At 49.6% G+C, this 25,900-nt stretch overlaps 2 protein-coding genes across 4 annotated transcripts in view; one reads left to right on the top strand and one right to left on the bottom strand.

The window, feature by feature from the left end:
- The first annotated feature begins 106 nt into the window (after positions 1-106).
- LENG1 (leukocyte receptor cluster member 1) lies at positions 107-17,080 on the top strand. The gene is given in 5 exon segments (XM_030197888.1): positions 107-865; positions 7,075-7,260; positions 8,238-8,500; positions 16,563-16,629; positions 16,632-17,080. Coding segments are annotated over 5 exon segments (783 nt in total). The 5' UTR covers positions 107-733; the 3' UTR covers positions 16,767-17,080.
- Positions 17,081-17,743: 663 nt separating this feature from the next.
- Positions 17,744-25,900, bottom strand: part of CNOT3 (CCR4-NOT transcription complex subunit 3) — a 94,441-nt gene continuing 86,284 nt past the window's right edge. For all 3 annotated transcript variants that reach the window (XM_030197885.1, XM_030197886.1, XM_030197887.1), the window contains 7 exons: positions 21,596-21,701; positions 21,191-21,368; positions 20,701-20,800; positions 20,200-20,398; positions 19,882-20,014; positions 18,671-18,796; positions 17,744-18,581 (listed from right to left, as the gene is read on the bottom strand). In XM_030197885.1, the coding sequence (XP_030053745.1) occupies positions 18,483-18,581; positions 18,671-18,796; positions 19,882-20,014; positions 20,200-20,398; positions 20,701-20,800; positions 21,191-21,368; positions 21,596-21,701 (941 nt within the window). In that variant the 3' untranslated portion in view covers positions 17,744-18,482. The remainder of the gene's footprint in view (positions 18,582-18,670; positions 18,797-19,881; positions 20,015-20,199; positions 20,399-20,700; positions 20,801-21,190; positions 21,369-21,595; positions 21,702-25,900) is intronic.

The following is a 25,900-nucleotide window of genomic DNA, read 5'->3' as shown; positions in this document are numbered from 1 at the left end:
AGTACAGGAGGAAATGCATTTCTTCTTCTCTTTCTCTGCTCTTGCACTGCAGACTGCCTCTGATATCCCAGGGTTTTTGTCTCTAATTCTATGTTTTTTCTCTCTTCTCTCCTTGGATTTTGTCCAGTATAGGAGGAAACACATTTCTGCTTCTCTTTCTCTGTAGACAGCCTCTGACATCTCAGGGTTTCCAACTAATGTCTATACCTTTCTGTTAGGTAATGAATTTTATAGAATTTTACAGCAAACTACAACAAAACATTGTTGAAAAATCAGAATATCCTAGGACCTATACTGTACTATTTCTTTCTGTGTCTGCCGAGGGTTTTCCCATTCTCGTGTGCGACAGAACAAAGACAAAGCAGCACCGCTCGTTTTAAAATACGCGGGAAACGGAAAGAGGCGGGACCAACGTACAAACTGACAGAGGCGCTGGCCAATCATCAAGGCGCAAATGAGCACCAGGCGCAGTACATAAGGCTTCGAAGAGCGGAAGTTCGTCATACACAGCCTTTAAAGTCGGCAAGCAGAAAGTCTTATTAAACCTCCTAGTAGAAAACGACGTTTCGTTTTGTGTCTAACTTTTACGCTTTAAATCCGTTTCATATCCCCCGGCATACGACGTGGAGCCCTCGAGAACTTTGGTCGCAAGTCGCGCCCACAGACGGGGAGAAAGAAATCCACGGGATAGAGTCGGGTAGGTGAACACCAACTACGCAAGCGCACCAAAAACATGAATATTCTGCCCAAGAAGAGTTGGCACGTGCGCAACAAGGACAACGTCGCGCGAGTGAGGCGGGACGAGGCGCTCGCTGCCGAGCAAGAGCTCGAGAGGAAGCGACGGGTGGAACTCGCCGAACAGGAGGTGAGGCCGGAACTGCGTCGACAGGGGGGGGGGGGGGGGGGGGGGGGCGGAGCTTGTGCCTTTCCCCTCCTTTATTGATATTTTCCACATAGTTGACACGTGTCTAGTACAAAGTGCAGTAAAGGCGTTTGGTAGTGTGTGTATCTATCTATCTATATAAATAATTCTCACCTCCAACGTTCAGTGAAGCACTGAATGTATTGTTCCTAGGCTAGGCTGTCAGGACCACTCACCCTCCTAGGCTGTCACCACCACTCACCCTCCTAGGCTGTCACCACCACTCACCCTCACTCATAGACCCGCCCTCAGCCACGCCCCTTCCGGACATAATTCTCAACCCTCTACTGAAGCCACGTTTTTCCCCTCCAACTTCCGTCATCATGGTGTAGATCGAGCTGGCACCATGACTGTTTGCCCCGCTCTCGCGTCAAACGTCATGATGTCGAGGGCGGAGCCACGGAGGAACCAACTCCCCGCTGCGGCTGCCTGCCTGCACTCACCGTCCACCCTCCCTCACCTGCACCCCCACTCAATGGTGCACACCACCCTCTATCCACTCCCACTCGCCACTGCACCCGCTACTCTCTCACTCCCCCCTCCCGAGTCCCCCCATGGCCGTCACTCACTCGCATTTCCCCCCCCCCACCCCCCCCCCCCCCGAGGTCCACGGAGGCAGCTCTTAAAACTTCTGCAACCTCACAGCAAGAGCCGTCGCTCATTCCCTTCTCCCCCCCCCCCCCCCGCCGGAGGCCGCCACTCAGCCCCTGAGGTCGACGGAGCCAGCGCTTTAAAGTTATGTGAGCTGACAGCAAGAGAAGCACAGTACAGCAGCGTCACGTTCAACTTTCCCCTTCTCTCTCTGTGTCCCGCCCTCATTTCCTGTTTCGCTCACAGAGAAGGGGAAAGCTGAACGCGACGCTGCTGTACTGTGCTTCTCTTGCTGTCAGCTCGCATAACTTTAAAGTGCTGGCTCCGTCAACCTCGGGGGCTGAGTGGCGGCCTCCGGGGGGGGGGGGCAAGTGAGCGACGGCCCTGGGGGGGGGGGGGGACGAGTGAATAAACGGCCCTGGTGGGGGGGGGGGTGAATGCCTGCCCCGCAACCCTGTCTTTTGCTGGGTGGGACGGGTTCCAGTTGGCACGCTTCTCCAAACATTGAGGGATTGTGCTGAGTGCTGCTGACCTCGGGGTGGGGGGAAGTGAGCTACCACCGACCTGGGGGAGGAAGGGGGTGCTGTTCTTGGAGGGACGGAGGGAGGGGGCCTGCAAATCACAGGACACAGAGGGACGGAGGGGCCCTGGAAATCAAAGGCAGAGGGAGAGAAAGGGAGGGAGGGGACGCCTACAACTCACAGGGGACAGGGAGGAGGGCCCACAACTCACAGGGCACACAGACAGGGAGGGGGACACTCTATATGGGTGAAAGGAAACATACAGACACATATGGCTGTATCTTGCTAAGGATGTAAAAAGAATTGAAGCGGTGCAAAGAAAAGCTACGAGGATGGTATGGGATTTGCGTTACAAGACGTATGAGGAGAGACTTGCTGACCTGAACATATATACTCTGGAGGAAAGGAGAAACAGGGGTGATATGATACAGACGTTCAAATATTTGAAAGGTATTAATCCGCAAACAAACCTTTTCCGGAGAGGGGAAGGCGGTAGAACGAGAGGGCATGAAATGAGATTGAAGGGGGGCAGACTCAAGAAGAATTTCAGGAAGTATTTTTTCACGGAGAGGGTGGTGGATGCTTGGAATGCCCTCCCGCGGGAGGTGGTGGAGATGAAAACAGTAACGGAATTCAAACATGCGTGGGATAAACATAAAGGAATCCTGTTCAGAAGGAAGGGATCCTCAGGAGCTTAGCCTAGAATGGGTGGCAGAGCTGGTGGTTGGGAGGCGGGGCTAGTGCTGGGCAGACTTATACGGTCTGTGCCGGGGCTGGTGGTTGGGCGGCGGGGATAGTGCTGGGCAGACTTATACGGTCTGTGCCAGAGCCGGTGGTGGGAGGCAGGGATAGTGCCGGGCAGACTTATACAGTCTGTGCCAGAGCTGGTGGTGGGAGGCGGGACTGGTAGTTGGGAGGCGGGGATAGTGCTGGGCACTTATACAGTCTGTGCCCTGAAGAGGACAGTACAAATAAAAAAGTAGCATATATGAATTTATCTTCTTGGGCAGACTGGATGGACCGTGCAGGTCTTTTTCTGCCGTCATCTACTATGTTACTATATGGAGGGGAAACCAGGGGGAGACAACACATTGCTCGATCTGGACACAAGGGGACACCACGGCACAGGACACACTACACTCACTCAAACAACCTTGCTAGCGCCCGTTTTATTGCGTTCAGAAACGGGCCTTTTTTCCTAGTATTTATATAAAATCAAAGTAATAGGTAACTTTCACATGGTGAAACAGAGTGCAAGTTACCTATCACTTTGATTAGGGTTACCATATTCGTAACTCCTCCCCCCCCCCCCCAATAAAAATAGTTGCAACCTTTACTAAAGAAATATTAAATCATAGCAAACGAACCTTTTCCTTAGATGGGAAGGCGGTAGAACTAGAGGACATGAAATGAGATTGAAGGGGGGCAGACTCAAGAAAAATGTCAGGAAGTATTTTTTCACGGAGAGAGTGGTGGATACTTGGAATGCCCTCCGCGGGAGGTGGTGGAGATGAAAACGGTAATGGAATTCAAAAATGCGTGGGATAAACATAAAGGAATCCTGTTCAGAAGGAATGGGTCCTCAGAAGCTTAGCAGAGATTGGGTGGCAGAGCCAGTGGTGGGAGGCGGGGCTAGTGCTGGGCAGACTTCTACGGTCTGTGCCCTAAAAATTGCCGATACAAATCAAGGTAAGGTATACACAAAAAGTAGCACATATGAGTTTATCTTGTTGAGCAAACTGGATGGACCATACAGGTCTTTCTCTGTCGTCATCTACTATGTGACAGACATCAGTGACTGACTTACACTACAGCAGTAGATAATCTACTTTACAAAAATTTCCAGATTTGATTTTGACTGAGTCTGAGCCCATGAGTATTTGTCAAAAGAGTAGATATCCCTCAACAACTTTAGCTGGCTTCTGAGATACATGTGAAAGGCAGGAGAGAGGGAATATGATAGAGATATTTAAATACCGCTGTGGCATAAATGTACAGGAGGTGAGCCTCTTTCATATACATAGTAACATAGCAGATGACAGCAGAAAAAGACCTGCATGGTCCATCCAGTATGCCCACAAGATAAATTCAGGGCACAGACCGTATAAGTCTGCCCAGCAGGATTCCCCGCCTCCCAACCACCAGTCCCGCCTCCCATCACCGGCTCTGGCACAGACCGTATAAGTCTGCCCTCCACTATCATCGCCTCCCAACCACCAACCCCTCTTCCCCCCACCTGCTCCGCCACCTAATTTCGGCTAAGCTTCTGAGGATCCATTCCTTCTGCACAGGATTCCTTTATGTATATCCCACGCATGTTTGAATTCCGTTACCGTTTTCATCTCCACCACCTCCCGCGGGAGGGCATTCCAAGCATCCACCACCCTCTCTGTGAAAAAATGCTTCCTGACATCTTTCCTGAGTCTGGCCCCCTTCAATCTCATTTCATGTCCTCTCGTTCTACCGCCTTCCCATCTCTGGAAAAGATTTGTTTGCGGATTAATACCTTTCAAATATTTGAACGTCTGTATCATATCACCCCTGTTCCTCCTTTCCTCCAGGGTATACATATTCAGGTCAGCAAGTCTCTCTTCATAAGTCTTGGAATGCAAATGCCATACCATTCTCGTAGCTTTTCTTTGCACCGCTTCCATTTTTTTAACATCCTTCGCAAGGTACAGCCTCCAAAACTGAACACAATACTCCAGGTGGGGCCTCACCAACGACTTGTACAGGGGCATCAACACTTCCTTTCTTCTGCTGATCACACCTCTCTCTATACAGCCTAGCAACCTTCTCGCTACGGCCACCGCCTTGTCACACTGTTTTGTCGCCTTCAGATCCTCGGATACTATCACCCCAAGATCCCTCTCCCCCTCAGTACCTATCAGACTCTCACCGCCTAACACATAAGTCTCTCTTGGGTTTCTACTCCCTAAGTGCATCACTTTGCATTTCTTCGCATTGAATTTTAATTGCCAAACCTTAGACCATTCTTCTAGCTTCCTCAGATCCTTTTTCATGCTTTCCACTCCCTCCCGGGTGTCCACCTGTTGCAAATCTTAGTATCATCCGCAAATAGGCAAACTTTACCTTCTAACCCTTCGGCAATGTCACTCACAAATATATTGAACAGAATCGGCCCCAGCACCGATCCCTGAGGCACTCCACTACTCACCTTTCCCTTCTCCGAGTGAACTCCATTTACCATCACCCTCTGTTGTATGTCCGTCAACCAGTTCCTAATCCAGTTCACCACTTCGGGACCTATCTTCAGCCCATCGAGTTTATTTAAGAGCCTCCTGTGGGGAACCGTGTCAAAAGCTTTGCTAAAATCTAAGTAGATTACGTCTATAGCATGTCGATGATTCAGTTCTCCAGTTACCCAATCAAAGAATTCAATGAGATTCGTTTGGCACGATTTCCCTCTGGTAAAAACATGTTGTCTCAGATCTTGCAACTTATTGGCTTCCAGGAAATTCACTATCCTTTCCTTCAGCATCGTTTCCATTACTTTTCCAATAACTGAAGTGAGGCTTACCGGCCTGTAGTTTCCAGCTTCTTACCTATCACCACTTTTGTGAAGAGGGACCACATCCGCCGTTCTCCAATCCCTCGGAACCTCTCCCGTCTCCAAGGATTTATTAAACAAATGTTTAAGAGGACCCGCCAGAACCTCTCTGAGCTCCCTCAATATTCTGGGGTGGATCCTGTCCGGTCCCATGGCTTTGTCCACCTTTAGCTTTCCAAGTTGTTGATACACACTCTCTTCCGTGAACGGTGCTCTATCCACTCCATTCTCAGGTGTACTTTTGCCAGTCCCTTGTGATCCTTCTCCAGGATTTTCTTCAGTGAAAACAGAACAAAAGTATCTATTTAGCAAATTGGCTTTTTCTTCATCATTATCTACATAGCGTTTCGCTGTATCTTTTAGTCTCACAATTCCCTTTTTAGTCATTCTCCTTTCACTAATATACCTGAAGAAATTTTTGTCGCCCCTCCTTACATTTCTAGCCATTTGTTCTTCCGCTTGCGCCTTCGCCAGACATACCTCTCTCTTGGCTTCTTTCAGTTTCATCCGGTATTCCTCCCCGTGTTCCTCTTCTTGAGATTTTCTATATTTCTGGAACGCCAACTCTTTAGCCTTTATTTTCTCAGCCATTTGCTTGGAGAACCATATCGGTTTCCTTTTTCTCTTGCTTTTATTTACTCTCCTTACATAAAGGTCTGTGGCCCTATTTATTACTTCTTTCAGCCTGGACCACTGTCCTTCAACTTCTTGTACGTCCTCCCAGCCCATCAGCTCCTTCCTCAGGTATTCCCCCATTTCACTAAAGTCAGCACGCTTGAAATCCAGGACTTTGAGTTTAGAGTGGCTGCCCTCCACTTCAGCTGTCATATCAAACCAAACCGTTTGATTGTCGCTGCTTCCCAGGTGTGCACCCACTCGGACATTTGACACACTATCCCCATTTGTGAGCACCAGATCCTGTGTCGCTCCCTCCCTCGTGGGTTCCGTTACAGTTTGTCTCTCGGCCACTAGGGGGCGAACCCTTGGTGTACTGGGAACTTGATACTGAAACGTTCTTTCTGTAACCTCCTACCTGCTTGAGCCCCTGTTCCTGTTTTCTTTTGGTCCAACCTTTTCCTGCCCCCTTACAGTACTTACTAGCACTAGCCTTATCGTAGCTCAGACATTTTTTTTTTTTTACTCTGAAAAAAATTCCCTTTGCACTAGCCAATTTTGTAAAAATAGTCTCGGCACATTTTTGAAAAGAAAGCTTTGCTATGGGTTTATTATTATACAGAAAGGCATTTTTTTGGATCTAGTAATGAGAGCCCTTTCCTTTGTCCTCCATTAAAAAAAAAAAAAAAAAAAAGCATGAACTCTATCAAACGTGCCTTAACCACAGTTCCCCGCACTAAATTCCAAGACTAGTCAGAAGTTAAGATGGGCCGGAGACAATAGTTTGGTTGAGTTCTGCTGGCGCAGACGAAAGAGAAAAGTCTAATACATTTTCCCTCTCTTCAACGGTCCAGGCTCGAACTGACCTTCTACGGAAGAAGGCTCGGCACCTGCTCCAGCCCGGCACCAGGGAGAATGAGACAGCACTGGTCGCATTCAAGCCGGATTCTTCCCATATCAATTTCTTCCAGGATGTGGAGGAAGGCCATACCTCTAAAAGCAGAAACAAGGAGTACGAAGAGGAGAAACGCCAGGAAAAGGTCTGCTTGGGTCACTACTTATGTTTCTCATAGTCTAGCCAATGTACTGACCGTTGAATTGCTCCAAAGATTTTTCAGCTCTGCTTTGCAGACAGGTACCGTATTTTCACACATATGTGCACAAATTGGGTGCAAACGTAAAAATCGTATAATGCATGCATGTTATATGCATGAAAATATACTTCCTTTCCCTGGAGTCTTCCACCACGTTCCATCAACATATCCTCCTCTCCTCTGCTTTCCCACATCTGCCTTCAGGCTCCTCCTTCCCGGAGTCCTACGCGCATCAGCATCTCATCCCCGCTTTGGCTGCCTTTGGGTCCCCTGCTATCCACTGTCCTCTCCTCTCCTCTCCCACCTCTGCCTTCTCCTTCCCAGGGTCCTCCGCGCACTAGTATCTCCTCCTCTCATCTGCTTTCCCATATTTGCCTTCAGGCTCCACCTTCCCGGAGTCCTCCACACACCAGCATCTCTTCCCCACTTCAGTTGCCTTTGGGCCCCCTGCTGTCTGCTCTCCTTACTTGTTTTGGTAATCTGCTCCAGCAAGTATTCACACTGGCCGTCTTGTGCTTCAGCAGGGACCTTGCCTCCTCTGACACATACATAGGAAGTTGCATCAGAAGAGGAAAGTCCCCTAATGATACACAAGACTGCCTGCGAGAGACCCTGCTGTAGCAGATTACCAAAGTAAGTAAGGACGATGGCAGGAAGGGAAAGGAGAGCGGACAGCAGGAAAGCTGAAGGCAGCTGAAGGGAGAATGAGATACTGGTGCAGGGGGAAGCCTGAAGGGAGCAGCTATGTTAAAAAAAAAAACAAAAACCCCAAAACCATGTGTAGCAGTGCACTGGTGAGAGATATAAAAAATAGGCTGCAGAGTGATATTGCACTCATGGTACTTCTCATCCTCCAGTACACAGGTCAGAATCATACATAAATGCCCAACCTGCCATATCTCACTCTTGTCATTTTGCCACAGGAACGGCAGGAGAAGGCTCTAGGGCTGCTCACCTACCTGGGGCAGAGTGCAGCCGAGGCCCAGACCAGCCTACCCTGGTACCAGGAGGTGCCAGAACATATCAGGAGAAAGGGTTCCAGCACCACAACCCACACCAGGGATGAGAAGCTGAAGAGGAAGCTAGACCCCCTGCCCGAGATGGAGAAATACCTGCAGAAGAAAAAAGGAGAGAAAAAACTCAAGAAGGACAAAGAGAAGAAAGGCAGTGAGACAAGGGGCTCAAGGTAATGGGGGGTTGGGGGGGGGGGGCAGTGGTGAGGCGCATGAAGCTAACACAGCAGGAGAGAGAGTAAACCTGAAGGGTGTAGGCATGAGAGTCACCCTGACTGGCCCACTCAGTCCTGTCTGAAGCAAAGTGTTGGTAGCTCAAAGTTTGGGCTCAGTCCCACTTCCTTTAAACTGACAAGAGCAAGTCCTGAAAGGAGAAGACAGAATTGTAAAAGTTCATTTCCTCAGCGACCCTCCAGACCGGTCAAGACGCTTGGGTTATGCACTCCTACCAGCAGAGAGAGACTGAGAACACTAAAACTGTAACAATGTATAAGGCACCTGCCAACCCCCAAGCAGCCAGTAAATCTCAGTCTCCAGCAGAGGGTAGACCTGCAGCCTGAGCAGTCAGTCTGGTCTGGTAGGCCTGGGATTTGTTTTAGGCCTTTTGTTGGTTAGCACCCTGTACTTAGAACCTGTGTGCTTCGAGGAAGTGGGTCCGGTGGGGCTCCGTTTTTCCCCTGGGGTGTCACACCCGGTGATCGGGTCCCTCCCCCTGCTGTGCTCTCCTGAGCAGGCAGCCCTGTGCCTCGGCTCCTGTGTGATTGCAGGAACCTTGAGAGCCATAGCCCTTTACAGCTTTTAGTAACCAGGCTGGGAGGTAAGAAGCCAGTAGAAAAAAAAAGAAAAGCTCTGCTTGTTTGTTTTAGGGCTGATTTGTGAGAGAGAGTGAGTCTGGGCGCTGCTGCTTGTTGGGTTGCTTACCTCCTTTCTTCCCTGAGGGATGTCGGCGGGGAAACCGTCCTGTTGCTGGTTCTGTGCGCACTGAGGTACGGACGCGCTGGGGGCACAATGTAGGCTCTGTGGGGAGCCGAAACCGCCTCTTTGTTCGCCTCTGGTATTGTCCGCAGGTTTCCAGGGTCGGCTTGGGCTCTGTTGATACGCCCTTACTCCCGGGTGCTGTAGCTGTGGTTCCGATTTTGGCGGGAACCGCTGCCATCTTGGATTTCTCCGGCCCTGCGGTTTCACCTCAGACGTTGCAGGATTTTCAGGGGCAGAATGTAGGCTGGTCTCCTGAGAGCTCAGGGAGCATGGGATTCCCACCTGATTTTATTTGGTCGATGTTCCCAGCAGTCAGGATCCCAGCTGGCAGACCTTCAAAACGAGGTAGGTCCCTTAGTTGCCAAGCGCCCTCGTCTGGAGTGGTCAGAACACACTGAGTTTTTGTCCTTAGTGCTGACTCAGAAGAGGAGTGCAGTGAGCTTGGAGAGGACGTACTTTTGGACACCTGTCCTGAGGAGGAGGGGTCCTTGCCAGGTGAAGGTCCCTCGGTAGTGAGGATCTTTCATAGAGATGAGCTGGCTGAATTGATTGATCAGGTGGTTAATACACTTAAATTTGATTCTCCTGAGACCACGGTGGCGGAGATAAACAGGTGGACCAGTTGGTTAAGGGTATTCACCGGTCTTCAAGTTCTTTTCCCATGAATAAAGACCTCAGAGATATGGTCATGCAGGAGTGGTCTTCCCCAGATTCTGCTTGTAGGGTGGCTAGAGCTATGGCAAGGCTTTATCCTCTTCCGCAAGAGGATAAGGACTCCTTAAAGTCTCCTACAGTAGACGTGGTGGTGATGGTGGTCACTAAAGCCACTGCTATTCCTGTTGATGGGGGAGGGGGCTGCTCTCAGGGATCCTCAAGATAGGAAGTTGGAATCCTTTATTAGGCGTAGTTTTGATCTGTCCACCTTGTCGCTGCAGGCCTCGGTGTGTGGAGGTTTAGTAGCTCGTGCTTGCTTCCGCTGGGCTGAAAAACTCCTAGATGATCCGGTGGTGGATAGATCTTCCTGGGTGCAGGAACTAGCCAAGCTGGAAATGGGCTCTTCTTTCTTAGCGGATGCTCTTTATGATTTTCTAAGAGCGTCGGCAGAAAATATGGCATCGGTTGTGGGAGCTCATCGGGCTCTTTGGCTTCGAGTTTGGGTCGCAGATGCGGCCTCTAAGTCCAAGTTGTGTTCTCTCCCCTTCAAGGGTTCTATGCTGTTAGAGAAGAGCTGGATAAGTTGGGTACGCGGTCTTGGGGATGCTAAGGTTCCGTGCCTGCCAGAGATGCGTCCCAGAACAGGTGGTCGAGGGCTATCAGGGCCGTTGTCGTCTGCTAGATGCTCGGCGGTACAGGCCGGGTAGGGCCAATGGTGCACCTAGAGGGTGATTTTTTTCAGCGTACGCAGCCCTTTCGTGGAGGCCGCCGGGAGGTCGGGATGCATCTTCGGTGGGTTTCCACCTCGGTGGCGTGCCTCGCAGTGAAGGTGTGCGGGTCCAGCCTGTGGTTCACATGGGTGCTCGTCTACGTCAGTTTTACCAGAGGTGAACCCACATCACGTCGGATCAGTGGGTGCTCGATGGGTATGCCCTAGAGTTCGATGTCCCTCTTCCCGATTTTTTTCTGGGATCTCCGTGTCGCTCTCGTCTCAAGGCAGGGCAATTCGCCAAACCCTCCGGTTGATCGATCTGGGGGCTGTGGTTCCTGTACCCACCTCAGAGAGGGGGGGGGGGGGTTGTTACTCGATTTATTCGTGGTTCCCAAGAAGGAGGGTGCTTTCCGGCCTATTTAGATCTGAAAAGGGTCAACGGGACGCTGAAGGTTCCCTCCTTCCGGATGGAGACTTTGCGTTCGGTCACCATAGCGGTTCAGTCGGGGGAGTTTCTCACTTCATTGGATCTGACAGAAGCCTATCTACATATTTCCATCCGGGCGACACATCAGCATTTTTCTTCGTTTTGCGGTCTTGGGACAGCATTTTCAATTCTCTGCTCTGCCGTTCGGTCTTGCGACGGCGCCTCGTACCTTTTCCAAGGTTATGGTGGTCGTAGCGGCGGCATTGAGGAAGCAAGGAATCTTGGTCCATCCGTATCTCGACGATTGGCTGATTCGAGCCAAGTCAAGGCAGGAGAGTGTAAAGGCGACCGCGAGAGTGGTGAGTTTCTTAGAGTCGCTCGGTTGGGTAGTGAACGTGGACAAGCAGTCACCTAGTTCCGTCACAGTCCCTGGAGTTTTCTGGGAGTTAATTTTGACACGTTGAAGGGGCGAGTGTTCTTACCGTCAGCTTGGATTGTCAAGATGCAGGCTATGATTCGTCAGCTTTGCTCCAAGAGACTTCCTTCAGCTCGCTCTTACCTGCAGCGTTGATAGGAGTAGTTCCGTGGGCCCGGGCTCACATACAGCAGTTACAGTCATCCCTGCTGGATCTCTGGTCTCCTCAGACTAAGGACTTGGAGGAGAGATTCTTTTTGCTGGATGTTCCCTGCCTCAGCCTTCAGTGGTGGCTTCACGCGCCGAACCTGGAGAAGGGCATGCCCATAGATCCTCCGGACTGGATTGTTCTCACCACGGATGCCAGTCTGGGAGGTTGGGGGGCACATTGCCTCGGACAGGTGGTCCAGGGCCGTTGGTCATCGGAGGAGGCCGGATGGTCCATCAATCGTCTGGAAACGCGGGCGCTCCGTTTGGCTCTCCAGGCTCTTCAGTATCTTCGAGGCGGCAAGGCAGTCCGGGTTCTGTCCGACAATGCCACGGCCGTCGCATATGTCAATTGTCAAGGGGGCACGAGGAGTTGGGCGGTCGCCAAGGAGACAGCAGAGCTAATGTGTTGGGCGGAAGTTCATTTGCAGTGTCTCTCAGCAGGTCACGTGGACAACGTGAGCGCGGATTTTCTGAGCAGACACACATTGGACCCTGGAAAGTGGTCGCTTCATTGTCTGCTGTTTCATCAGCTGGTGATGGAGTGAGGTCTGTTTGTGATGGACCTCATGGCGACGTCCACCAATGCTCAGGTGCCCCGGTTTTTCAGTCGTTGTCGGAATCCACGGTCCGAGGGGATCGACACCCTGTGCTTCCATGGCCTCCTCAACAGCTGTTTCTTCTTACAACAATACTCTATCCTCTGCCTTAGACACTCTTGCACCTTTGATGACCCGCCCTATAAGGCGTACAAAACCCCAACCTTGGCTGACTTCTAATATCCGCTACCTACGTTCCTGTACCCGCTCCGCCGAACGCTTCTGGCTGAAATCTCAGGCCCTTGCTGATTTCTTACACTTTAAGTTCATGCTGACCTCCTTCCAATCTGCTCTTGTAACGCGCCAAACAGGATTATTATATCCAACTAACTCTCTTGGCTCTAACCCTCGACTTCTCTTCACCACATTGAACTCTCTCCTCAAGGTGCCCCCTCCCCCATCATCTCCTCAGACCCTTGCTGAATTCTTTCACGACAAGGTTCAAAAGATACACCTTGAATTCTCTACCTCCCCACCTCTCCCTCCACTAGTCCGTTCCCCTCTCTCTCCTTCCCCTCATTCCTTTTCCTCCTTTCCTGAAGTTACTATAGAGGAAACTACACTTCTCCTTTCTTCCTCAAAATGTACCACCTGTTCCTCTGATCCCATTCCCACCCACCTTCTTAATGCCATCTCACCTGCTCTTATTCCTTTATCTGTCCACATTCTCAACCTCTCACTTCCACTGCAACTGTCCCGACTGCCTTGTAAACATGCTGTGGTCACACCTCTCCTTAAGAAGCCTTCACTCGACCCTACTTGTCCCTCTAATTACCGACCCATCTCCCTCCTCCCTTTCTCTCCAAATTACTTGAGCGTGCTGTTCACCACCATTGCCTTGAGGTTTCTCTCCTCACATGCTATTCTTGACCCACTACAATCTGGTTTTCGCCCTCATCCACTCAATACCGAAACTGCGCTTACTAAAGTCTCCAATGACCTATTACTGGCTAAATCCAAGAGGTCTCTATCCATCCTCATGTCTTCTTGATCTTTCCGCTGCTTTGACACTGTCAATCACAGCATACTCCTCGGATACCCTGTCCTCACTTGGATTCCAGGGCTCTGTCCTTTCCTGGTTCTCTTCCTATCTCTCTCTCCGCACCTTTAGTGTTCACTCTGGTGGATCCTCTTCTACTTCTATTCCTCTGCCTGTCGGCGTACCTCAGGGTTCTGTTCTTGGTCCCCTCCTCTTTTCTATCTATACTTCTTCCCTTGGTTCATTAATCTCATCCCATGGCTTTTCCTACCATCTCTTTGCTGATGACTCCCAAATCTACCTTTCTACCCCTGATATCTCACCTTGCATCCAAACCAAAGTTTCAGCGTGCTTGTCTGACATTGCTGTCTGGATGTCTCAACGCCACCTGAAATTAAACATGACCAAAACCGAGCTTCTCATTTTTCCCCCCAAACCCACCTCCCCGCTCCCCCCGTTTTCTATTTCTGTTGATGGCTCTCTCATTTTCCCTGTCTTCCCTCAGCTCGAAACCTTGGGGTCATCTTTGACTCTTTTTCTCTGCTCATATCCAGCAGATTGCCAAGACCTGTCGTTTCTTTCTTTACAACATCCGTAAATCCGCCCCTTCTTTCCGAGCACTCTACCAAAACCCTCATCCACACCCTTGTCACCTCTCGTTTAGACTACTGCAATCTGCTTCTTGCTGGCCTCCCACTTAGTCACCTCTCCCCTCTCCAACCGGTTCAAAACTTTGCTGCCCGTCTTGTCTTCCGCCAGGGTCGCTTTACTCATACTACCCCTCTCCTCAAGTCGCTTCACTGGCTCCCTGTTTTCGCATCCTGTTCAACTTCTTCTACTAACCTATAAATGTACTCACTCTGCTGCTCCCCAGTATCTCTCCACACTCGTCCTTCCCTACACCCCTTCCCGTGCACTCCGCTCCATGGATAAATCCTTCTTATCTGTTCCCTTCGCCACTACTGCCAACTCCAGACTTCGAACCTTCTGTCTCGCTGCACCCTACGCCTGGAATAAACTTCCTGAGCCCCTACGTCTTGCCCCATCCTTGGCCACCTTTACATCTAAACCGAAAGCCCACCTCTTTAACATTGCTTTTGACTCGTAACCACTCGCCTCCACCTACCCTCCTCTCCTCCTTCCTGTACACATTAATTGATTTGATTACTTTATTTTTTGTTTATTAGATTGTAAGCTCTTTGAGCAGGGACTGTCTTTCTTCTGTTTGTGCAGCGCTGCGTACGCCTTGTAGCGCTATAGAAATGCTAAATAGTAGTAGTAGTAGTTGTATGTGCTTCCTCCTTGGGCCTGGTAGGTCGGTAGTTCAGAGAATAGAGCGGCACTTAGGCACGGTGATTCTGGTAGCTCCGAATTGGCCTCGTCGGCCGTGGTATGGAGATCTATTGCGTCTGGCAGTTCGGGGTCTGCTGTCTCTAGAGGAGTCAGTGTTGTTAGTGCAAGGCCCCATAGTGATGCCTGATCCGTCTCCGTTCTCGCTTAAGGCTTGGCTCTTGAGAAGAACAGGTTGCGGAAGAAAGGGTTTTCGTCCAGTAATTGATACTATGTTGCAGTCCCGTAAATGGTCCACCTCCGTCGCTTATGTTTGTGTGTGGCAAATTTTTGAAAATTGGTGTCAGGAGCGTTATTCTCCTTGGCGCATTTCGGTTCCGGAAGTCCTAGAATTTTTGCAAGATGGTGTGGATAGAGGTCTTGCTCTTTCCTCTTTGAAGGTACAGGTGGTGGCTTTGGCTTGTTTCCGGGGAAAGGTACAGGGTGTATCCTTGGCCTCTTCTCTGGACGTGGTTTGTTTTTTTGCGGGGTGTGAAGTTGATTCGTCCGCAACAGCGTCAGGTGGTTCCTCCGTGGGATTTGAATCTGGTGTTGGTTGGTTCCCCCTTTGAGCCATTGGTTTCGAGTACTTTTAAGGATCTCACTCTGTTTTTGGTGGCTATTGCTTTGGCTTGGCGGATTTCGGAGTTGCAGGCTTTGTCTTGTCGTGCTCCTTTTTTTGACGTTTTCAAAGGAAAAGGTGTCCCTGAAGCCCGTTCCATCCTTTTTGCCTAAGGTGGTTTCCTCTTTTCATGTGAATCAGGACGTTTCTTTGCCGGTTTTGGGCAATAGGTCGGGAGATTCGACTCAACGCCGTTTAGCTAAATTGGATGTTCGTCGAGCTTTGTGTTCTTACTTGACAAGGACTCAAGTTTTTTAGGCCTCTGATAGGTTTTTTCTGTTGTATGGGGGACCTAAGAAGGGTGCTGCAGCTTCTAAAGCAATATCCACATGGTTGAAAGAGGCAGTTTCTTTGGCATACTTGCTCAAGGAGCATGAGGTGCCTTCGGTACTTAAGGCGCATTCTACTCGGGGGGGGGGGGGGGGGGGGGGGGGGTGGCTTCCTCCTGGGCTGAAAGTAGTTTGATTCCTCCTCATATTTGCAGAGTGGCTGATGGTCCTCTCTGCATTCTTTTGTGAAGCATTATAGGATTGATGTGCAGGCTAGAGGATGCGAGTTTTGGTGCGGCAGTTGACTTCTGGTTTTCAGGGTTCCCGCCCTTAGACTATTTACTGCTTTGGTACCTTCCCAAGCGTCTCGACCGGTCTGGAGGGTCGCTGAGGAAGGTGAAATTAGGCATTACCTGCTAATTTTCTTTCCTCTAGACCTCCAGACCGTCAAGAACCCACCCGGTATGTTTTAGTCTAGTGTGGTCTGCAGACTGGTTTTGGTTTTGTGCCTCAGGGGTGCTATGGCTGATAGGTCTTTAGTTCTGGACTTCTCGTTTCTGAAGTTCAGTGGTAGTAGGCCTCTGCGTTGTCAGGGGCTGACCACAGCGCTTTGGCGTTCGGTCGACAGAAGCACATTCGTGTTTGTTTGAGTTCTGAGTACAGGGTTCTATTTATTCGTTTATGTGTTTGTTCTTTTCTGCTTTGTACTAATTTACTGGCTGCTTGGGGTTGGCAGGTGGCTTACACATTGTTACAGTTTTAGTGTTCTCAGTCTCCCTCTGCGGGTAGGCATGCACAACCTAAGCATCTTGACCAATCTGGAGGATCTAGAGGAAAGAAAATGAGCAGTAAGGCCTAATTTCACCCTCCTTCCCTACAATAAAGCAGAGCTTTTAGGACCTTCTGAAACAGCAGAAGCTTCAGTCAGGTTCTTACTTACAGGCAGTATCATCACGCTAGCCAGGCTTAGCTCAGGACTCTTCTGTAGCAGCAGCGCTTGTGCAGGTTGTGGACTAAGAACTGACTTAACCCCTCTTCCCTGCACTCCACTGCAACGGCCTCCATTGAACAGCTGAGAAGGGACCGACTGAGAAGGGAAGCTGCGGAAAGGAGAGCGGGGCCGCAGCCCTGCTGGACAGGAGGTCCAGGGAACAACAGACCCTGGCTGCAGAAGAGACAGATGAGCGAAGGCGGCGTTATAATTCCCAGTTCCACCCACAACTGGCTCGCAAGCCTCATATTCAATAAGAGTATACCCTGCCAAGGAGTACCAGGCCCTGTTGCCCTCTTTGACTTTTCAGTTGGGGAATGAGCTAAAAACATTTAGGATGATCAAGACTGAGTATGTGGTACTGGTTAATGCTTCTGTCTGAACAGGCCCTTAATCCACCTACACCTCCCAAGAGATATTGAAGGATGAAATTTAAACCTCCCATTTATGTTATTGTTCTAAGTGTGCAGATAGTAATTACCAGCAATGCAGCAGTGTACAAAAGGAAGAGAGAAACTGGCCCTCTGATAACAGTATACGTGTATAGAACTAAATAAAAATGCTGACTGAAGGTTAAAGAGTACAGAATCTAGGACTGAAACAGGTCGAGAGTTTCTTATCGTAAATATTAACTAACAAGACTTAAGTCCCATGCACCTATTTCTTTGCCAGCCTGAAACAGGGGTATGCGACAGAACAAAATTCAGGTATAAAGAAAAGGCTGACCACAAGGGAACGTGAGGAACACTCGATCCCTATGTAAGAACAGTCAAGCGTAGGGTAGGCTGGCTCTTTCCAAAAACCAAGGGAGACATATGTACAGTTGTCTTTATTAAGAAACACCAAGCGACTCAACACAGCTGCTGTGTTTCGGCACCTAAGCACCTGCCTCAGCAGTCTTGTCATGTTTCTGAGGTCTAATACCAAGTAAAAGCTGTTGGTTTCTAATTCTAGCACAATGCAAATGTCAAAATCTAAAAGTCGAAAATGATACTTGCAAAGACTACCACAGCAGTCTGAATGAAACACAGCAGCTGTATCGAGTTGTGTGGTGTTCCTTAATAAAGACTTGTAACTGTAAATACGTCTCCCTTGGTTTTTTGGAAAGAGCCAGCCTACCCTACTCCTTCCTTCGCTTGACCACAGGGAAAACCTTCTTCAGCTCCAGCTATTGAGCAGCTTAGTAATGAGGCACTTATACCCACAGCTATGAAGAAATGACACAAGCCAGAGCAAGTTTTGCTTTTCTTGCATGAGAAGACATCATATAAAACTATTTATTCATAAATATTTTCCAAAATGAAAATAGGTTACGAAAAATATTTTAAACCAGCTGTCCATACCACTAAATCTTCGGTACAGAAACATCAGGAGGGCGGTGAAGGGGTGAGAGGAGGAACCGAAAGAGACACTTTGTGTCACTGCACCCAGTTTCTTAAAACAAATCCAGTAGCCGTAGGACCAAAAAAATCTGGTTAAAAAAAATAGAACTTAAAAAAAAATTTATATATATATATTTATATATATTAACACAAATTCCAGGAAAAAGTGGCAGCCACACAGCAGGGTCGTCAGGCAGAGACCCAGACCTGCTGTCAGTGCACACAGTCTCTCCCCTTCTTTCTCAGCCAAATGAGCTCATTAAAAAAAGCCAGGGAGTTTCTCTTTAATAGAGGATTTGGTACAATTCTTTGTTTTGTTTTTCTTTTAATTCTTCCAAGGGACAGACATAATGGGGATAGCACTGTGTCCGTATCACACCCTCTGTTTAACGTCTCTGTGTTAAAACTGCATGCATTAAAGAGGGTTACTATGTCCAAATTCTCTTCTCATACTTCAGTTATCAGGTGGGTGGAACAAGCAGAGGAGACTCTCTCCCTCCTCCCTCTGTCCCAGCCCCCACCCCTGCTTTTTCCTTTGCTTGCGGCTCTCGCATGGAACGTTCCTGCTCGAGTTTCTGCTGGTTCCGGCGGTCACTGCAAGTCACGGTCCTCCAAATAACGATACTCAAAGGTGAATCCTTCCTTCTTCCTCTGGCCCCATTTCTCATAATCAAAGTAAATGTAGGTGCCCTGTCGAGAGAAGAGAGGAGTGTTATCAGCAAGGAGCAGGTATATTTTACTCAGCCAACTGTCTGAAAGGCTCCTACACCAGTGCTCACCTGCTCAAACTCATCCGTTATGGTCTTGGGCTCTTCGTGTCGCTGGAACCACATCATGTATTTGGTGTGAAACCTCCAGGATTGCTTCTTCAGTGCCTTAGCTGCCAAATACTGTGCTTTAGTGCCCTGGAAGAGGACCAAACTTCAGAACCTCATTTTAACAGATCACAAACTCACTCCTACCTAGGAAACTTTACACAGACTAAATGCTGAGCTGTGCTGCATGTTTAACCAAAGACCTGCTCAGATCCTTAGAATTGCTGGACACATCAGTGACATCATCCAATGGTGCCAGGTCGGGCTACTCTCAAAGCTTCGTGAAAATGTGCAGGAATTGCTCCGCTGCACCAGTCTGATTTTACCCTTGCTCACTGCCCCCCCACCCCATTAAAAATGATAAACACATTCATTCACATTGATGCAGGCTTCAAGAAGTGTCCCCATTGTGGAGGCTGAAGCAATGGTCCTTGGCAGCTGTGCTCTCCCTCAGATGATGCAACTGGGCCTGAAAGTGGCAAAAGCAGCGAAACTCGCATCACCTTCCCCAGCAATGCCGAAACAGGGCCCTGCGGGGAGGGAGCAGTGGCTGGCGTGCTCAGTTTGACTTAAAGGAGCGTGTAGGACATGAGGGAGAGCAGGGCAGGGAACGTGGCGGCGCCGGAAACCAGAACTGAACAAGGCTTCAGCTGGCATCAGGTCTGGCTACGCCCCTGCTCCACAGCTACCCTAAGTCCTGACATACCATATTTCTTGTAGAAAGTGACTGCACAACCCGAGCCTTTAAGCAAGATCCTGACTCCAGGAATCAAAAGTCCTTGGCATCATCAAATACTTCAATATGCCAAAAAAAGTCATTTTACTACTCTATCAGTTACTCCAAAAGAGGCTCTGGCAGGCACCTCCACATCAAAGAAATCCAAGAACTCTCTCATACACGCATGAAGCTTTGAGAGGGAAGAGCCAGACCTAGCATCATTGGATAATGTCGTCCACCGACAATTCATCTTACTGCTGTTCAAATTCTTCCTTCTTTAAAACAGGTCAACAACCAGCCAATATTGTTCAACCCCAACTTACTGGGGGAGTGAGGAGAAATACAAAGAGGAGGGGGTTCCTGCACAGCAACCATTATCACCTTACAGTCACAATTATCTTTGACCTATCTCATCCACACTTCAGTCCTGAGAAGCTGGCAGGAGACTGCCCTATACCTCCAGGTAGTAGAAGATGAAAAAAAGCGTCTCTGTGGAGAGTCGCTGGTAGAACTCCACCGTGTCCGAGTGAGGCGGAGGCATCTGATGATGGTAAGGCGGTGTCGGACAGGGGTTCCGGGGGAGATACTGTCTGCCATGGGAAAAGACAGAAAGCGCATCTCATTACATGAACACTAATGCTGCTTGAGCAGGAGAATAAAGAGCTGCAGAAAAGGAAGCACAGACAGATACCACAATGTTATGACAACCCAGCACGAGCTGTAGCCGTGTACACTCTCCGACCTGCATTCCGCCCCTGCTATTCCCCCCGCTCACCGTATTCTCTCGGAGTCGGAAGGGTGTGGCATGTGATGCCACGCTGCCTCCTCCATGGCTTGCTGATACATTTGCTCCTTGGTGAGAGGAACAGGCCCCAATGGACATACACCCAGAGACAGGGGGATGTTCACCTCTGAAAGCTGCGTTGGAGGCTGACTGGAAGGTGGCTGTGAAGTCGTACTGGTGATTACAATTTCTGTATGGAAGAAGAAAGAAAAGGCTTGAAAATGCATAAAAGAAAGGTGGACGGAGGACTACATTTAATATGAGCTGTCTGAAATTATTTTAACTGCTTTTTTCTACAACTTAGCAAAGTCAATCAATAAAGAGACCACTGTACGTGCTACATGTATGCGATACCAAAAGCAGGAGATCATACCCAGGTACTATGCTATCACTTTTAGAAGAGGACAGAGCAAAGAAACTGGGCTGGCGATTTACCCCTCATATGTCTGCGATAGGAGGGTGAAGGGGTTAAAAGACAGAAGAGAAACTTACCACGTTCCGTAATATGCAGGGTTGGTACCGAACCTTCCAGTCCAGAGCCCACAGCTACCCTCTCGGCCATTGATTTTAACGTGCTCAGTGGCTCAGATGTCTAACAGGAAAACACAAAGAGCTCAGCCAGGAGACAGCCATCATTTCTGTCCTGCTAAAAATACTTTCTCCCCCACACCAACAGGAAAAGTAGCAAGACAAACCAGTTCCCCCCCCCCCCCCCCCCCCCCCAATCCCTTCTGTTCCCTAAAATCAGACCATGAGAACAAATCGCTCTGGAATCAGTTTTCTCAGTCTCCACCTGCTGGAAGGCATGCACAACTCATCAGTCACATTCTGGTCTGGTCTGGAGAGCCACTAAGGAAGTAGCAAGATAAACCAGTACCCCCCCCCCCCCCCCACCCCCAACCAATCCCTTCTGTTCCCTAAAATCAGACCATGAGAACAAACAGCAGAGGCAGCAAAGGCCCTTAAACCACAACAGCCTCACCTTGATCTCAGGCGTGGAAGTGTACTGAGGAGGCCCGTTAAGCAATGGCTGGCTGGGCTTCGAGTCGCTAAAGCTAGGCGTCGGGGAGCTGGGAGGGTTGACCGTTAGTGGCAGGAGTAAGCTAGTTCCACTGCTGGTAATGCTGCTGGTGGACTGGGAGATGCTGCTGCTTTCTTTCCTGGGGATGAGAGAGTAAAGGGCTGAAGAGATGAAATAGCAGGAAGCCAACAAGTACAGAGGACTGGGGTGGGGCTCTCACTCACTCTGCTGTGCATCAAACCCTACTTCGTGCTACTCAGATCCAGGTCAAAATGAAAACTGGCCCTGAAGTGCAATTTTCTTTTTTATTTTAAACATCAGCCTATACTGCATGTGGGACTTCTCCTAGATAGGGCTGGTACTCACACGCTGCTGCTGGGAAGGCTGTGGGGGACAGGCTGGTTCATCTGGGATAAAGCACTGTTACTGAGAGCTGAGTCTGATGCGCTGTCTGCTACCACAGAGCTGTAACCTGAGATGGAAAGAGAGGGACAAGGAAAGACCCAGTTACAGACCTCAAATGGGGGGGGGGGGGGGGGGGGGGGGGGGGGGTAAACCATATAAGCTTCCTGGGCATATCACTTCCAACATGTCCCTTGACTTGTCCCCTCCTATACAGAACCTCAGCTCTGCTTCAAATCTTATTTAATAGGATATGAAAGTGCCCCACGTTACAGAATAAGCTTAGGCAGTTCAGTGCGTAAATTCTAATTAATGCCAATTAGTGTAAATTGCTTAATTGGTAATTAAACACTGATTGGCTTGTTAACCAATTAGCTCATGCACACTGTTATGGAATAAGCTTCAGTTTCCGCACAGAAATCTTAGCACGATATATAGAATCCAGGGGTTAATGTCTCATTGTGCTCCTCTGGAGTTTCCCTGTGGTCTTTTCACCCTAGAAACTCTTATTCTTATCTCAATGTTGAAAGTAAGCCAGGAATGTTTAAGGGGCAAGCATTATCCCCGTCAACTTCTAAGCAACCTATAGATGCAAGGAAAAAAACAATTTGAAGTGTCTGTATACAAAAATCTAAAAAATAAGATGGGAGAGTTAAGAGTGTTGTATAGAGCTGTTTGGTTTTTCAGATCAGACAGCTCTGAATGTAACATTCCCTTATTTTTGATCTAGTAGGGCAATTAGCTAGCTTGTGTCTTGGTTTTCTCACAGCCCATAGACAGGCTTGCTTAGCCCTAGTAATGGGCTATAAACTTTAACAAGTGTCTGTCTGTTCGTTTCAAAGAGGTTCTGAACATAACACAGGGACATTTTCAGTGAAGGACCACAATGAGTGATAGGTAAAGAGGTTACAAAAAGAGCAAATGATGAATATTTGAGAAAAATACCAAAGAAACAGAATTATGTGAAGGTGACCTTAGAGGTCAGAGTTGAAGAAAACGAATGCTACAAACCTGTAGAAGGTATTCTCCGAGGACAGCAGGCTGATTGTTCTCACTGATAGAGTGACGTCCACGGCAGCCCCTCCAATCGGAAACTTCACTAGCAAAGGCCTTTGCTAGTCCTCGCGCGGCCGTCTTCCCGCCCGAACCGGCTCGTGTTCGTCAGTCCCATATGTTGCAAGACAAAGACAAGGGAAGACACAACTCCAAAGGGGAGGCGGGCGGGTTTGTGATAACAATCAGCCTGTTGTCCTCGGAGAATACCATCTACAGGTATGTAGCATTCGCTTTCTCCGAGGACAAACAGGCTGCTTGTTCTCACTGATGGGGTATCCCTAGCCCCCAGGCTCACTCAAAACAACAAACATGGTCAATTGGGCCTCGCAACGGCGAGGACATAACTGAGATTGACCTAACAATTTATCCAACTAACAGAGAGTGTAGCCTGGAACGGAATAAAACATGGGCCTAGGGGGTGGAGTTGGATTCTAAACCCCAAACAGATTCTGAAGCACTGACTGCCCGAACCGACTGTCGCGTCGGGTATCCTGCTGCAGGCAGTAATGAGATGTGAATGTGTGGACAGAAGACCACGTCGCAGCTTTGCAGATCTCTTCAATAGTGGCTGACTTCAAGTGGGCCACTGACACAGCCATGGCTCTGACATTGTGAGCCGTGACATGACCCTCAAGAGCCAGCCCAGCCTGGGCGTAAGTGAAGGAAATGCAATCTGCTAGCCAATTGGATATGGTGCGTTTCCCCACAGCCACTCCCCTCCTGTTGGGATCAAAAGAAACAAACAATTGGGCGGACTGTCTGTTGGGCTGTGTCCGCTCCAGATAGAAGGCCAATGCTCTCTTGCAGTCCAAAGTGTGCAGCTGACGTTCAGCAGGGCAGGAATGAGGACGGGGAAAGAATGTTGGCAAGACAATTGACTGGTTCAGATGGAACTCCGACACAACCTATGGCAAGAACTTAGGGTGAGTACGGAGGACTACTCTGTTATGATGAAATTTAGTGTAAGGGGCCTGGGCTACCAGGGCCTGAAGCTCACTGACTCTACGAGCTGAAGTAACTGCCACCAAGAAAATGACCTTCCAGGTCAAGTACTTCAGATGGCAGGAATTCAGTGGCTCAAAAGGAGGTTTCATCAGCTGGGTAAGAACGACATTGAGATCCCATGACACTGTAAGGAGGTTTGACGGGGGGCTTTGACAAAAGCAAACCTCTCATGAAGCGAACAACTAAAGGCTGTCCTGAGATCGGCTTACCTTCCACACGGTAATGGTATGCACTGATTGCGCTAAGGTGAACCCTTACAGAGTTGGTCTTGAGACCAGACTCAGACAAGTGCAGAAGGTATTCAAGCAGGGTCTGTGTAGGACAAGAGCGAGGATCTAAGGCCTTGCTGTCACACCAGACGGCAAACCTCCTCCATAGAAAGAAGTAACTCCTCTTAGTGGAATCGTTCCTGGAAGCAAGCAAGATGCGGGAGACACCCTCTGACAGACCCAAAGAGGCAAAGTCTACGCTCTCAATATCCAGGCCGTGAGAGCCAGAGACTGGAGGTTGGGATGCAGAAGCGCCCCTTCGTCCTGTGTGATGAGGGTTGGAAAACACTCCAATCTCCACGGTTCTTCGGAGGACAACTCCAGAAGAAGAGGGAACCGGATCTGACGCGGCCAAAACGGAGCAATCAGAATCATGGTGCCTCGGTCTTGCTTGAGTTTCAACAAAGTCTTCCCCACCAGAGGTATGGGAGGATAAGCATACAGCAGACCTTCCCCCCAATCCAGGAGGAAGGCATCCGATGCCAGTCTGCCGGGGGCCTGAAGTCTGGAACAGAACTGAGGGACCTTGTGGTTGGCTCGAGATGCAAAGAGATCTACCAAGGGGGTGCCCCACACCTGGAAGATCCGACGCACTACTTTGGAGTTGAGCGACCACTCGTGAGGTTGCATAATCCTGCTCAACCTGTCGGCCAGACTGTTGTTTACGCCTGCCAGATATGTGGCTTGGAGCACCATGCCGTGACGGCGAGCCCAGAGTCACATGCTGACGGCTTCCTGACACAGGGGGCGAGATCCGGTGCCCCCCTGCTTGTTGATGTAATACATGGCAACCTGATTGTCTGTCTGAATTTGGATAATTTGGTGGGACAGCCGATCTCTGAAAGCCTTCAGAGCGTTCCAGACCGCTCATAACTCCAGAAGATTGATCTGCAGATCGCGTTCCTGGAGGGACCAGCTTCCCTGGGTGTGAAGCCCATCGACATGAGCTCCCCAGCCCAGGAGAGACGCATCCATAGTCAGCACTTTTTGTGGCTGAGGAATTTGGAAAGGACGTCCCAGGGTCAAATTGGACCAAATCGTCCACCAATACAGGGATTTGAGAAAACTCGTGGACAGGTGAATCACGTCTTCTAGATCCCCAGCACCCTGAAACCACTGGGAAGCTAGGGTCCATTGAGCAGATCGCATGTGAAGGCGGGCCATGGGAGTCACATGAACTGTGGAGGCCATGTGGCCCAACAATCTCAACATCTGCCAAGCTGTGATCTGCTGGGACGCTCGCACCCGCGAGACGAGGGACAACAAGTTGTTGGCTCTCGTCTCTGGGAGATAGGCACGAGCCGTCCGAGAATCCAGCAGAGCTCCTATGAATTCGAGTCTCCGTACTGGGAGAAGATGGGACTTTGGGTAATTTATCACAAACCCCAGTAGCTCCAGGAGGCGAATAGTCATCTGCATGGACTGCAGAGCTCCTGCCTCGGATGTGTTCTTCACCAGCAAATCGTCGAGATAGGGGAACACGTGTACTCCCAGCCTGCGAAACGCTGCTGCTACTACAGCCAAGCACTTCGTGAACACTCTGGGCGCAGAGGCGAGCCCAAAGGGTAGCACACAGTACTGGAAGTGACGTGTGCCCAGCTGAAATCGCAGATACTGTCTGTGAGCTGGCAGTATCGGGATGTGCGTGTAGGCGTCCTTCAAGTCCAGAGAGCATAGCCAATCGTTTTCCTGAATCATGGGGAGAAGGGTGCCCAGGGAAAGCATCCTGAACTTTTCCTTGACCAGATATTTGTTCAGGACCCTTAGGTCTAGGATGGGACGCATCCCCCCCCCCCCCCCCCCCCCGTTTTCTTTTCCACAAGGAAGTACCTGGAATAGAATCCCAGCCCTTCTTGCCCGGATGGCACGGGCTCGACTGCATTGGCGCTGAGAAGGGCGGAGAGTTCCTCTACAAGTACCTGCTTGTGCTGGAAGCTGT

Source organism: Microcaecilia unicolor, chromosome 3 (assembly GCF_901765095.1).
Source record: "Microcaecilia unicolor chromosome 3, aMicUni1.1, whole genome shotgun sequence".
NCBI lineage: Eukaryota > Metazoa > Chordata > Amphibia > Gymnophiona > Siphonopidae > Microcaecilia > Microcaecilia unicolor.
The sequence above is the reverse complement of the archived record's forward strand: the minus strand, read 5'-3'. Positions and strand labels throughout refer to the sequence as shown.